We start from the raw sequence: 15,374 nt of genomic DNA, 5'->3' as shown, positions 1-15,374 counted from the left end.
CTCACCATCAACTAAGTGACACTCGCTAGACAAGGGACATGGGTTCTAAAACCCAGTGAACTGAGAGAGGTTAGGGGATTGGTATGTGTCTCTGATGGCTTGGAACACCAATTGCACTGTCTTCTCTCTGTACTGCTGAAGAGCAGAGCTAATTTTGATTCTATTAGGAATCCATCTAGAGTTAGTTGAGCTGAATTCACTTTGGGCCAATGGTGCATCAGCACTGGGGCTCCCCTATTACAAGCTGAAATCACTAAAAGAGTTAAACTTACTGAGCTGAGTGCTGTGTTAACTAGTGGGGGAGCCTGAAGATCTATTGCTAAGCAGCTAGCAGAGTGGAGCAGTTTGCAGCATGGTTGGAGCAGCCCAGAGAACAGTGAGCAGAGCAGAATGGAGCGGTTTGCCGGGACGGCTGGAGTGGCTCACGGGTCGGCTGGAGGAGTGGCGCAGCTGGTGGAGTGGAGTGACTGGAGGAGCGGCACAGCTGGTGGAGTGGAGCCAGTCGTGGTGAAGGCTGCAGCAGAACTCCACGGAGAGGCAGGGCAGTCAGCCTTGAACTATGTAAGGTGCCCCTTAACACCCTGTTCTCCCCCTCATTTCCACCCAGGCTGGGGGCGGGCAGTAAAATTCTGCAGATAAACTTTTGAACCCAGGAACAGAGACCTTTTGCGTTGTTGGATGTTGGGGTGATTGGACTTAAGGCCCTAAGGGGAAAAGGACACTGTTAAAACTTATTTGGTGGGTCTTTTGCTCATGGTTTATGTTATGAATCCTGTTTGTGATGTTTCACCAACATGATGCTACATTGTTTATTAAAAGGACTTTGCTACACTCAGACTCTATGCTTGCGAGAGGGGAAGTATTGCCTCCTAGGGGCATCTGGTGGGGTGGTATGTAATTGTCCCAGGTCACTGGGTGGGGGCTCGAGCTTGTTTTGCATTGCGTTATTGAAAAGGAACTCCTGGATACAGAACCCGGCCCTTGTTGCTGCCAACTCAGAGGGGCAGAAGGGTTACACTTATAGAATGAGACCTTCTAAAAAACGCTAAAATGTATTACTGGCACGCGAAACCTTAAATCAGAGTGAATACATGAAGACTCAGCACACCACTTCTGAAAGGTTGCTGACCTGAGGTGTAATGAAATGTTTGCCATCCCCTATCCTTTACTTCCTCCTGACTTATTTGCTGCCAGGATGGGGAAGTTGGATACATTTTTTAAAAATCCTGCTGGAGATGGCTGTAAAGCTTTGATTAGAGGAAAGAGCTCGTGATACAATGTTCGGGCCTTTTCATAAATCCTTCAGTTTCTCAGGGGGTTTTTTTGGACTCTCTTCCTCTGGGAATAAGACATTGCTCTGTCACCCTAAAGGCAAGGAAATGCAAAACGTGCCCCAGTAAAAGTCAAAGATACAAGTTTTTGTTCTTTCTAGGGGGTCCTTCAGTCTTTTGCACCACGTTGGATTTTCATGGGGCATGTACAGATGTTTGATCAGCTGGAAATTGACACGCTTGTGTTCACACTGCAGCAACTGGTTGGAACAATTTGCTGAACTCTGCTCATTTACTGAATCTCAGATTGTTTTATAAAACTGTGTGACAGCTGGGGGTAGGAGCTACCACTCTGAAACCTGTCAGCAAGAAAAAGGAGTGAGAAAGGTAATTTGGCAACCTGATAGAGAAGACACCTTTTCTTCTAACAAATTACCAGCCTAAGCAGGCTTGTCCTCCTGTCCGAAAGTGTCCCTTATTCCTATGCAACTTAAACTGGACACGGTTACTCTTTCTGCCTTATACAGTATTTTCAAATGAGTTATGAAAAAACCAACAAAGCTTTTAATCCACCTCTGGCTACTCTAACTTTCAGTGGTTCATGACCTTTTTGAGCAAGTTTGCCAGTTTATCCACCTAAGACTTTGGTGTGGACAGTGTTATCCAGTGGATAGAGAATTGGGACGCAGCAGATCTGGGTTCTGTGTCTGGCTATCACTTGCCTCCCTAGGGGGACCCACCCTGTTCTGTGTTGCCTACTAAGACTGCAAGCATCCTGGAGCAGGGACTGTCACAGTACAGTGGCTAACCCAATAGGGGCCCAATCTGCATCAGGGTTTCCAGACGCAGCTTTAATGTGAACAACATACACCATTGGCATAAAGAGACTTTTGCCAACATGGGATCCTTAAACAGTGCAATTGTGAGGATGTTAAGGCAGGGACTGAAAAATCCATTTATCTGAGGATGGGGGAGTGAGCCAGCCCTGCCAAGGACTGAGCCAGCAGCTGTTAGGTTTCAGAGGCTCACAAGGTGAATTCCCCATCACTAACCATTCATAAGGTGTCAAGGCTCACAGTGAATTCCCCATCACTAACCATTTTTAATTCAAGACTTAACATTTTTCTAAAAGATTTGCTCTAGACATTCTTTGGGGGAAGTCTCGGGCCTGTGATATATAGGTCAGACTAGATGATCACAATGATCCCTCATGGCATTGGAAGCTATGAATATTTTGGAGTTGTCTCTAGAGCAGGGCTGACTCCAGGCACCAGTGGAGGAAGCACGTGCCTGGGGTGGTATATGCTAAGGGGTGACATCTGTCCATTATTGGGACAGCACAGGCCAAGCGCTTTTGGGCGAGGGGGGCTTGGAGTGGCAAAAATGGTAGACCCAGCCCTGCTCTAGAGAATCCTCGCAATTGTGTCTGACCCTTTAAAGCACATCAGCATTACAATGATTACCCTAAACCCTACCGTAACATTAGTGCAAGGTATAGGGTTGCATTCAGATCTCATTGGCATTGGTGGGTTAAGCTTACTAGAACTGCCCTGTTTACACTGCTAACAATGAAACCAGAATCCGTCTCGCAGGGTTCCCTCATTATTGCAATGCTTCTCTCAAGCTGTAAACGGCACTTCACCACTGAAAGTGGCACCGGTCCTTGTCCTGAGGCACTTGCAGTCTAAACGGAGAAATGACAGGGCAGGGACCCAGCAGAACATGGTGGCTAGGATGGTGTTTTCTGGAAGGTCACCAATGCATTGTAGTTTCCTCAGGAAATCAGTGGTGTCACGGAGATAGCTGGGAGTGCTGTTGCATTGGGGTCTGAAGTAGAGAGTCCACATATCCAGACAGTCCTTCAGTGAGAGTGCCAATGCCCGAGATGGATGCGGGCGTCCAGGATTTCTGGTTTTGTGGATCTGGTAGTAGATAGAATAACCCGGTCGGGCTTCTAAGGGTATGTTGATTTGTTCGACGTAGTTGTAGGGAGTGTCCTGAGTAGATGGCAGTTTCTTAGTGTATTCCTCAGTGCGGATCTGGAGGGAAGTGACCTGCTAGATTTGGATTGGAGATTGTCTGGAGGCCTCATTTTTGTAGTCAGACGCTGTTCATGATGACAACAGCAACCTCCTGTATCAACCTTCTTGATGATGATTCAGGGTGGTTTCTGAGGCTGTGGATGGCATTGCGTTCTTGCACGACTTAGGTTATGAGCAAGATATGTTGTTTTCACAATTTCTGCCCTCGTGGCATATCAGCGGAAGCATTCAATGTATAGGTCCAGACTGTCATTTTGATCCTCAGAGGAGCCCATGTGGAGTTCGTCTTGTGCTGTTGGCGGGAGGAGACCTGTGTTATCAGTGTAGCTGTTCAGTGTTGTCCTAAAGTATTCTTTGAGTTGGAGACGGCGAAGGAAGGCTTTCCAGATCGCCACAGAACTGTATCATGTTGTGGGGTTTTGCAGGGCAGAAAGAGAGTCCCCGAGATAGGACAGAGACTCCTTTCCAACTACATGCATCCGACGAAGCTGGTATCACCCACGAAAGCTTTATGCTCCAAAAATGTCTGTCTCTATTTAAGGTTGCCACAGGATTCTTTGCTGCTTTTACAGATCCAGACTAACACGGCTACCCCTCTGATACTATCTTGCCTATGTTGATAACACTCCTCTGAGGAGACGAGCAGGTCCCCTTCCCCACAGGAGCAGTGTTTGAAGAAGGATTTGATGGAGGCCTGGAGACCCAGGAGGGCTTCCAGATGTAGCAGGCCTGAGAAGGGGGGAGGGTGGGGATAGGAGGACAGAGAAGAGCTGACAGGTTGACTAACTAAACCACACAGGGCCTCACAGCCCAGAGTAGCATGTTGCCACAATGAAGCTAGCAGATATATTTGAGCAACTGTTCAGGATGGATTGGAGTATGGGGTGGCAGCAATGAGCTGCCCATCTTTGAACAGGAGCCTAACCCTGAACCAGAGGTCAAGCCCATGGAATAAGGGGGTGGGCTTGCCCATAGGATAGGTGACTGCAAGAACTATGGGTGGAATGCTGGGATAACTCAAAACTACTTTCCTATTCCCTCACCCAAAGCAGGAGGCAGCCCCGCTGGGCAACCACACCATCAGTCGCTTCACTCCCGCCTGCAGAGGATGTTTCTTTCAGCCACTTGTGCCCTCCTCCCGGTCTGTACCAATGTTATGGGGGCTAGCGCATGCGTGGTGAGTTACGATCTGTGTGAGCACTAGTGGCACCATGTGACAAATTGTATTGATCACACATCTGCATCTGCCTTGCCTGCACTCGGCCCACCCACCTGGCCCCACCCCCAGGGCCTGGTTCGAACATTCCAGCTCCTGGAGCAGCTTCAAGCATTTGCCATAAAAGAAATTAAAACATCCAGCTTCCCAGAGAAAAGTTTCTGCTTTAGGCATTCCTTCTCCTCCTCTCCCCTCAAACCAAAAGAAAAAAAGAAAAAAAAGGAACAGTGACAATCTAAGGTAGTTCAGTATCAGTCTTACTTCACAGAAGGGGAATGGAGGCACAGAAAGATTAAGTGACTCTCTCATGGTCATTAAGGAAAGTTTAGGGTTTTGAACTCAGGGCTCCCAAATCCCAGTGCCTTGACCGCTATCCTTCCTTCTTCCATGAGATAATCCTTCCTTCCATCTCCCAGTAAACAGCTGCTAATCTGCTGCCAAGAGACCTTACAATTTACATTCAGGAACTCAAGGCAGAGGATCCCAATCAATTTTCTCCCTCCCCTGCCCGCACATATGATTGCATCTGATTGGGAAGAAACAAACATCTTTCTACATACAGTGGTTCTGCTCTTTCTTGCTAATCCCTTCATCCCCTAAAGCATTTGTCGCTCCTCTTTAAATGTTTCTCAATGTCTGTCTCTCTGGTGTTGACCAAAATGCTTCCTGCTAATTCAAGTTCAGCTCATTACAAGTGGTGCAAGAAAGAAGTAGAGGAGAATGCAGATCACAATGGGCAGAAGAATTCTCACTAGACAAGGCTCAGATGTGACAATACTCCTGGATCGCTGTTTTGCTTTTGATCGAGGTGGTAAGCTTTGTACGTGATAGTCTTACATTTATTATAGCATTCTGCTCATCCCAAAGAGTGACACAAGAATAATTTCATCACGAAAAATTCAGACGCTTCTAGCACTAGCATACTAGGTGCGTTAGCTAATACATATCAGGGTGGTATACGCCACATTAATATACAAAAGTGTTGGGAAGTTATGCTAACAATGTATTACACTCTCCCTACAATTCTGTTCACCCATGTCAAGTATCCCCCAATTTTGTGCAAAGCTGAAGTCAGTTTTGGCATCAGAAAACAGGAAACTTGTCCAAGGCAAAACACATCCGTGCTTTGTCCCAGTACAAGTGAGGGAGGTCCATTTTCAGACCAGTATCCGGAATGTAGGATCCGAAAGAGATTAGAAAAGTGCAGAACAAAACAAGACAAGAAACTGTTATGAACTAGTGGGTTGAATTTTAGTGAGGAATCAGGAATTTTGTAACTTGTAAAACCATACCATAAATATAGCTAGTTTAAATGCATATTTCCAAAGTACACCTTCCATGAAAGAAACACTGCAAGAATTTGCTTCCTGGAAGGAGAGTGTGTGTGTCACTTTCTTGTATTAGCTCAAGACAAAACAGTATAATAAATTTGGTCTCTTCAACCTTTTAATGAGTGAACTGTGAATGTAATAGAACAACTGGCTACATCTGAGTCAGTACGTGCTACGCAGCAGTGTAAGGGAGGAACACTCAGTTTATCAATTAATTCCAAAACCTCCTCTAGTGACACTTTAATCTGTGACAGTTCCTCAGATTTGTTGCCCACAAAAGCCGGCTCAGGTTTGGGAATCTCCCTAACATCCTCAACTGTGAAGACTGAAGCAAAGAATCCATTTAGTTTCTCCACAATGACTTTATCGTCTTTAAGCGCTCCTTTTGTGTCTTGATCATCAAGGGACCCCACTGGTTGTTTAGCAGGCTTCCTGCTTCTGAGGTACTTAAACATTTTGTTATTACCTTTGGAGTTTTTGGCTAGCCATTCTTCAAATTCCTCTTTGGCTTTTCTTTTTACACTCTTGCACTTAATTTGGCAGTGTTTATGTTCCTTTCTATTTGCCTCACTAGGATTTGACTTCCACTTTTCAAAGGAAGTCTTTATCTCTCACTGCTTCTTTTACATGGTTGTTAAGCCACGGTGGCTCTTTAGTTCTTTTACTGTTTTTTAATTTGGGGTATACATTTAAGTTGGGCCTCTATTATGGTGTCTTTAAAAAGGGCCCATGCAACTTGCAGGGATTTCACTTTAGTCACTGTACCTTTTAACTTCTGTTTAACTAACCCCCTCATTTTTGCATAGTTCCCTCTTTTGAAATTAAATGCCACAGTGTTGGGCTGTTGAGATGTTCTTCCCACAACAGGGATGTTGAATGTTATTGTATTATAGTCACTATTTCCAAGTGGTCCTGCTATAGTTACCTCTTGGACCAGCTCCTGCGCTCCACTCAGGATTAAATCTAGAGTTGCCTCTCCCCTTGTGGGTTCCCGTACCAGCTGCTCCATGAAGCAGTCATTTAAAGTATCGAGAAATTTTATCTCTGCATTTCGTCCTGAAGTGAAATGTTCCCAGTCAATATGGGGATAATTGAAATCCCCCACTATTATTGGGTTCTTAATTTTGATAGCCTCTCTAATTTCCCTTAGCATTTCATCATCACTATTACTGTCCTGGTCAGGTGGTCGATAATAGATCCCTAATGTTATATTTTTTTTAGAGCATGAAATTTCTATCCATAGCGATTCTATGGAACATGTGGATTCGCTTAAGATTTTTACTTCATTTGAATCTACATTTTCTTTCACATATAGTGCCACTCCTCCCCCTGCACGACCTGTTCTGTCCTTCCGATATATTTTGTACCCCGGAATGATTGTGTCCCACTGATTGCTCTCAGTCCACCAGGTTTCTGTGATGCCTATTATATCAATATCCTCCTTTATCACAAGGCACTCTAGTTCACCCATCTTATTATTTAGACTTCTAGCATTTGTGTACAAGCACTTTAAAAACTTGTCCTTGTTTATTTGTCTGCCCTTTTCTGATGTGCCAGATTCTTTTTTATGTGACTGTTTATCATCTGATCCGGCCCTTACATTATCCTCTTCCGTCCTCTGTTCCTGACTATAACCTGGAGATTCCCTATCATCAGACTCTCCCCTAAGAGAAGTCTGTGTCCGATCCACATGCTCCTCTGCAGCAGTCGGCTTTCCCCCATCTCCTAGTTTAAAAACTGCTCTACAACCTTTTTAATGTTTAGTGCCAGCAGTCTGGTTCCACTTTGGTTTAGGTGGAGCCCATCTCTCCCGTATAGGCTCCCCCCATCCCAAAAGTTTTCCCAGTTCCTAATGAACATAAACCCCTCCTCTCTACACCATCGTCTCATCCATGCATTGAGACTCTGAAGCTCTGCCTGCCTGCCTACCTGGCCCTGCGCGTGGAACTGGGAGCATTTCTGAGAGTGCCACCATAGAGGTCCTGGATTTCATTCTCTTCCCTAGCAGCCTAAATTTGGCTTCCAGGACATCTCTCCTACCCTTCCCTATGTCATTGGTACCTACATGTACCACGACCACCGACTCTTCCCCGGCACTACACATAAGTCTGTCTAGATGCCTCGAGAGATCTGCAACCTTTGCACCAGGCAGGCAAGTCACCATATGGTTCTCCCGGTCATCACAAACCCAGCTATCTATGTTTCTAATGATCGAATCTCCCATTACTAGCACCTGCCTTTTCCTAGCAACTGGAGTTCCCTCCCCCGGAGAGGTAACCTCAGTGCGAGAGGCAACCCCAGCACCATCTGGAAGGAGAGTCCCAACTATGGGAAGGTTTCCCTCTGCTCCCATTGACTGCTCTGCTTCCCTGGGCCTTTCTTCCTCCTCAACAATGCAGGGGCTGCCTGACCGGATGTGGGACAATTTTACAGTGTCCCGGAAAACCTCATCAACATACCTCTCTGCCTCTCTTAGCTCCTCCAGTTCCACCACCCTGGCCTCCAAAGTCCATACGTGGTCTCTGAGGGCCAGGAGCCCCTTGCACCAATTGCACACATATGCCACCTGCCCACAGAGCAGATAATCATACATGCTACACTCAGTGCAATAAACTGGATAGCCCCCACTCTGCTGCTGGGCTTCTGCCTGCATTGTCTCCTAGTTAATGAAAGGGTTGTTTAAAGCAAGAGGTTTTGAATGTAGTTTGGTTTATAGGTTTTAAGGGGAATAAAGGGACACAGAACCGGCATGGGACCCTGCTCCCTTTCCACTCCCTTCCAAACTCCCTTGCGAAACTCCCTGTTAGCAGCCCCTGGTTGCAAAGCTCCCTGGTCACTTGTGCGCTGCTTTATAAAGCCCTGGCCTGTGTGAATGCCCTGCCCACTGATTAAGGCTCAGCCAATTACCAGAGACTTCTAGCTTTCAGACCTTCCTTTGAAGCTCACAGCCTCCAACTGCCAGCCACAGCACAAGGTCCTTCAAACAACCAACTAAACTGACAAACACAAGCTCTGCACACAGCAAGTAACTCCTAAACACAAACAAACATACACTGTCGAGACTACTAGGTAAATCCTTTCCCTGTTTGGTATGTAAGCTCTTTGGGGCAGGGTCTGTTTTCATTGGGTGCATGCAGTGCTTAGCACAATGAAACCTCTTGAATCTTGACTGTATTGCAGTAGTGCCCAGAAGGTCCAAATGAAAACATTTTGAAAGAAGTGACATAGAAAACTACCATCTCAAGAACTCAATTTACAGTCTTTTATGAAATATCCTACTACATTAAACTTCACAGAACTAGTTTTACCTTGATCAGAGGGGAGGATGTGTTGATTAGATCCTGTTGGGTTTTGAACCAGTTGACCCTGGGAACCTAGATATTTTAAACCTGACGCTTAAGATCACTTAACCCTCCCCTTGCATTAAGAATAAGACGTGTCAATTTTCCCACTGTCTTCCAGTTCAAACTAGAATCAGAAGGCAAAAATGGAAGAGACCTGCTGGGAAAATTTTCAAACATGCCTAAGTCTCACTGAATTTCAATGGGAGTTGGACACAATTTTACTCATCATGCTATCTAATCCAGTTCCCTGTTCCCTATGCTTTTGCAGGGCTTTGTCCAGCCTACTGTAAAATGACTCAAATAATTGGGGTTTCCACCACTTCACATTACAAGCTATTCCAGTCTTAGATCTGAACCAGGAAACGGAAGAGTATGTGCTCTTCATTTCAGCCCACTTTTTTTTGTTTTTTTTGGAAAAAGTCAACTATCTCGGTTATATACATGTTTGTTTGCTTGGTAAGAAGTATCAAAGCTTTTAAAAATTACCTCCACTATTACAAAACAGATGTATCGAGACTAAATTCTCTTTTCACCACTGTAAATAATCTTGTATATTGTATCTCAGATTGGAGCTGGTCAAGTATTTAGGAATTGTTTACATGACAATTTTCCCCCTTGATCAATTAAAAAGCATTCCTAAATAATACACGATTCAACACTGATTCACACGCAGCATTAAACACACACTCTAACAAACACCAAAGAATCACATGGAGATTTACTACTATGAAGAGAATGCTTTATTAGTTACAACACTTCATTCAGCTAAATCCACACAGTAATCCATACAGAAATACTTCAGAAAAAAAAGTGCAAATTCTCAGTCTGTATTTATAATACACCCCAATTTCTTAAAAGAAAAGGCATTTGGAGTAACAAATGGAACAAGAGTAGGTAACAGATCTAAAACGCTTCTGGGGTCTAAATCGAGAGCAATGACTTTAGGTATTGTGGGTGCTATCATCTTGGAAGAATCAGCCATTGAGCATTCATAGGAAATAGCTGCTATACTCACACTGGGAATCTGAGGAGCTCGGAATGCCCAGATTTCCCCAGGCAAAAAGCACCCATCTCTTCCTTTGGGCTTGGTAAGAAGTGCTCACAAAATGTTTGTCTTTTAAAAGTTCTAGGTCAAAAAAATCAATGAAAGAAATATCCACCAGGAGCACTGATTCAAATCCTCACTTGATCTTTTAGGATCCATGATTTCCTGAAGAATGACAAAAATCTTCCCCCTTGTGCTGAGGCCAAGTAGCTGGGCTCGGCATGGAGGACTGGGATCCTTCTGTCCCTCAGGCTGTGGAGTGACAGCAGACTCCCTACAACCCGGACTTTGCAATACATCACTGCTTCTGCGCTGCACTCTGGTGTGGGGAGCAGAGAGCCCATTCACAGGCTCCAGATACCTCCCTGTAGCAGAATAATACTGAGCTTGGGGCCTTTCATGGAGAAAGGGAGACAGGATTTGGCCCTTGATCTAAATGTAAAGGAATTGCTGCTGTGGTAGAAGAGCAGCGTCTTGGCAAATGCCTCTGCCATTTCAGGTCAGAGACTGCCTAGATAGAGTCTCAAATACATCTCAAAGCAAGAAGCCGTAAACCCATAGGGCCCTGATCCTACAGTATGTGTGTGTGTGGGGGGAGGCTCATCTCACTGTAACGGGGCTGGGGAGGGGTAACAGAAGTATGCCCATACAGCCAGTTTTAGGGGTAGGCCTAAACTTTACTCAGCAGGTTACTTTGTTCATTACTTAGCACTGGGGGCTTTGCCCTGCCTGAAGCTAGCAGCGACCACGCTCTTGCTTTCCATGCAAAAGTTTCAAGGAAGTTCCTAGAACTCAGGGTGCTCCAGAAAACATGCCTCGCCCCCTACGTTTTGCTTTAGAACATACCTGTAGTCATTCAGTGCTGCACTGCCAGGAGAGAGGGGAAGCATGCATTAACAGCTTTTGCTATCCACTCTTGCTGCAGCTCCAAGTCTCCTCCAGAGCTATGACAAGCAGTGATATTACCACTGAGGGAGGTGGATAACAGCTGTTGATTTCCTTTTACTAACTGAACAGCAAGCACTTCACATTCTGAAAAAGATGGTGCTTATACAAAACACAAATAGAAGAGGTGTATTATAAATAGCTTCAACTTGCCTGGCAAATTTCTTATGCTTTAAAGGATCATATCCTAGTCCCATGGAAGTTCTGCCACAGACTTGAATGGGATAAGATTAGGCCTCTGTATGCAGCAGTGCAAAAAAATAAAATGAATGAAACTATTCAAATGCTAGACACAAATAATCACTGGCTCTATCATACCTGATGAAATGCTCGACACCAACCTTTAAAAATGCATCTTATCAACAGGAAGCGCTGTATGTCAGTAAACATCCAGACAAAAAAGAACTGGTTCGGTTTAGAATTAGTCCCCTCCCCACACACAGTTTAAATATTTCTACAATACAAAGAAAACTATTAAAAACGCCCATAACTGAAACCAGACTGTGCACAAGTTCAAAGTGCTGAGGCAGCAGATACAGCAAAAAGTTACTCAGCAGTGAGGTAACAAGATGATCATCTTTCACAGTAACAAAAGTAGGGGAGGGAATGCAGAGAAAGGAAAGAAAACAACTTGTCCAAATGGAATAGTAGGGATACTTCAAGCATTAGACACATCAATGGAAAACAATGGTAGCAGCAGATTAAACACCAGTAATTATTATACCCTTAGAATATAGTCATTCTGGTGCCCCACTTGCCCATCTTCCAAAAGCATTTCATCCATGATGTACTGCTTAAGAACTAAGGGCCTAATCATCAGTTTAAGAAAGCCACTGATACTCAGCTCCGCCAGATTCATCCAGTCTCAAAAGCATTTTAAAACCTGCATCTTGTATGTGTTCAATGGGCCGGTGCACATGTTAAGATTTACCTAATACTGGATGAGATTCAGACTAGGGATGTAAATAACATGTAAAAAAAAGTAACCGTGTAACCTATTAAAATTCTATTGGTTAAACATTTAACCAGGGAACTAGGGATGCAGAGGGTGCTGTAGCAACCCCATGTTTTATGTGGGGTCCTGGCTGCCGCTGGTGCCCAGCATTTGGGTGTGTGGGGTGGCAGCCGGGATCCCAGGCATGCAGGGCAGCAGCAGAGTTTAATCGTTAACTGAAACCGATAAGCATCAAGCTTATTGGTTATCCAGTTAAACTTTTGCATTCCTAATTCAGACCAGGAAAGCAGATCTCAAAGCCTTACACAATTCTATGTGCTACACCATACCCAAAGCTGACCTATCCACATACACAACTTCATACATCTTTAATGTTTAGCTTTGTTCAAACCACGCACACACAAAATTAATTGTTCTCTTCTGAATTACAAAAAAAAAAAAAAAAAGATTCAAAACCCCAAAGACTTGATCCTGCTGCCAATGTAATTAATGGCAATGCGTCCACTCACTTTAGTGAGACCAGAATCAGGTCTGAAGTTTAACTTCCATCAGAAAAAAAAAAAATGCAAAGTCAAGCAGCAACTTAAAAAGACTTGCCCCACATATCTTTGGATACCTTCCAAGTCTGTGCAATATTGGGTGAAAGCAATGAAGCTTCATTGCTTTCACCCATTTCTCCCTCCTCCCAAATATCGCGCTAACAAATATACAATAATCAAGAGAAAGAACCCTTTTTGGCATAAGAGAAATTTCACTCAATTGTGTGGACAACTTGGAAATATCACTTAAAATAAAAAAATTAATGAACATTGCTTGAAAATAAGAATCTGTGCGACAACTTCCTGCAGTACATGTACATTCATATATAGCTAAAATATGTATTTATGGTCATAGGGCAAAGCCTCTGTCAGCACAACATATCCAATATCTGCACAGAAACAGAAAACATGTCCTTTATATCTGCCTAGCTGAGATACGTACAGCATCGTTCTGCACTGTCCTACAGAGCCTAGCTATAAGGACATAATAGAGGACAAATTCAAAGGTTTAACAATAGTGGCAAACAATAGTTTAAACAAGTGCCTCTTGGGATTTATGAACTCAGCTAATCACTGATTTAGAGCTGATCAATCAAAAAAGATATTACTAGAGTCCTATAACCATGTTTGGGCATTAGACACCATACTATGTAGTTATGTGTTCAATTGTTCCACTTTTAGTCTATTTTAGTACCATAGTGGCTAGATGTCCAGAGCACCAGAGTTTTATTTTAGAGATTTCTACCACTAGTTTAGAAAGACAAAGTGACAAGCATTAGTCTGCACCCCAGGGACATGAGCATCCAGAGGAGGCCGAACAGGGAAGCAGTATGCTTTTTAAAATGCACTTTTCCCAGACCAGGTGCTCATAGCAACCTTCCGGAGACTTTCCACATTAAGAAAACAGGTTCTAGTCAAAGCAGAGTAAGGGACTAGTTAGGAATTATATAATTAGGAATAATAGCTAAATACTTACACAAACAGATAATTAAAATGAGTTTAGAGGAAGGATCAAACATTTGCAGGCAGGCAATATCAGGAGCTAATTTGTAACTGAAAGTGAAGAAAAGTGAGACTAAAGGGGTGATACACAGATCTCACGTTTTACCTCCATTAGCTTCCTCTCTCATAAGTGAGCAGAAAACATGGATACTGTAGTTTCAAGATGTTAGAGAAATATTAACTGGATTTTCACATAGTCCTCCCAAAACTGCATTCACAAGGCATCTATATTTTAGAACAGCCTGCTTTTAGATAACACAGAATGAGATCCAGAATATTTTGGGAGAGGTTTATAAAATGAAAGAAAGCTAACCAATTAAACTATGCTCAGTGGGTCTCTGGTGGTTAGAATCACTAATTTAAACAAGACACAGATTATTTCCCCTGATTAGGACATCCTGGAAAGGCGCCGTTTGATCAGTCAAAAACCAAGCTGTGAATCAAATTGCAGGAGCTGCCACTATTGTTTCACCGTTAAGTAAACATCAGTATTTTAAGATACACAGGAAAAAATACAATGCATCAAGAGCCCCTCTAATACTAGGACATTTAAATGGCTGAAAACCATATACTATAACAACGTGTCTAAACTAGACAGTTTAAATACTAAACTCTATTTTAACATACTTGTAAATTAAGACCTGTAACAGTAAATGATACCTACACACTCCACAGCAATGAAGAAGCTGGCTCATTTTGTCAGTCTTATGTGATTGCTAATTCTCTTCAAATACACTTATAACTAACAGAACTTTTTGAATTCAAGTCTTTTCAAATCAAAAGGTGCTAGGTATTAATTCATTCACCATGAAACTCGGTGACTTACGCTACAGCAGAGTTTAGCAGTCTTAACCCTCTGGAGTGCTACATTGTGAACTACAGGAGTTGACTTCATTATGCTAATATACACGTGTCTTTTGGTCAAAAGAACATGAAACTGTAGATATTAACTCCCCTAAATCAATTTTCCAGCCATAGCTTTTTGCTGGAAAACTGACAAAAAGATGCTGCCTCTTTATTGGTTTTAAGAATTTAGCCAGTTAGGTAACTGACACACACACGTACACACAATTAATGCTAAATGGAGTTCTGATCTTGGTTCCTTTGTTCCACATGATACAGCACAAGGAGAGTCACTTCTACAACAAACTGTTGGAAGAGATCTACATGGAACGCCAGATCAGTCCATTCTTACTGGGCTCCAAAAAATTCTCAATCAAAGCTTCAATGACTTTCTGTAGTAGTTCTTCCAGAAAGGTTTTGTCACTAGAGGAAGAAATCAAATGGTAGAGTAATATCAAGTGATCTATCCCAAAAAAGGCAGCTTTAAACACTTTAACAAACTGAAATTGATTAGATTTCAAAAACCTCAAAAGTGCCTTAGAAGTCTTCTTGCCATTCAGCTAATTGTAATGTTCCTACTTCTGAGCTTCCAGACTTAGAGTCAATCTGTTTACTTTACAAAAAAAGAGGACTGACAGGTGACCTTGATTACAATACACAAGTTCCTTCCTGGGCAGAAAATATTGTGTGCTAAAGGGCTCTTTAATCTAGCAAGGAAAGGCATAATAAGAACTAATGGCTGGAAGCTGAAGCCAGAGAAATTCAAAATGGGCACAAATCTGAAACACTGAGAGGGATTAACCATTGGAACAAACTACCAGGGAACTGGTGAATTCTCAGT

General features: G+C 43.3%; 1 protein-coding gene across 3 annotated transcripts in view; it reads right to left on the bottom strand.

Moving 5' to 3' along the window:
• Nucleotides 1–9,926: 9,926 nt before the first annotated feature.
• Nucleotides 9,927–15,374, bottom strand: part of PGM2L1 (phosphoglucomutase 2 like 1) — a 105,810-nt gene continuing 100,362 nt past the window's right edge. For 2 of the 3 annotated variants that reach the window (XM_075061835.1, XM_075061834.1), the window contains one exon: nt 9,927–14,956. In XM_075061835.1, coding sequence (XP_074917936.1) covers nt 14,854–14,956 — 103 coding nt within the window. In that variant the 3' untranslated portion in view covers nt 9,927–14,853. The remainder of the gene's footprint in view (nt 14,957–15,374) is intronic. The other variant, XR_012655070.1, reaches the window with a different exon arrangement.

The sequence above is a fragment of the Chelonoidis abingdonii genome, chromosome 1, assembly GCF_003597395.2.
Source record: "Chelonoidis abingdonii isolate Lonesome George chromosome 1, CheloAbing_2.0, whole genome shotgun sequence".
Lineage (NCBI taxonomy): Eukaryota > Metazoa > Chordata > Testudines > Testudinidae > Chelonoidis > Chelonoidis abingdonii.
The sequence above is the reverse complement of the archived record's forward strand: the minus strand, read 5'-3'. Positions and strand labels throughout refer to the sequence as shown.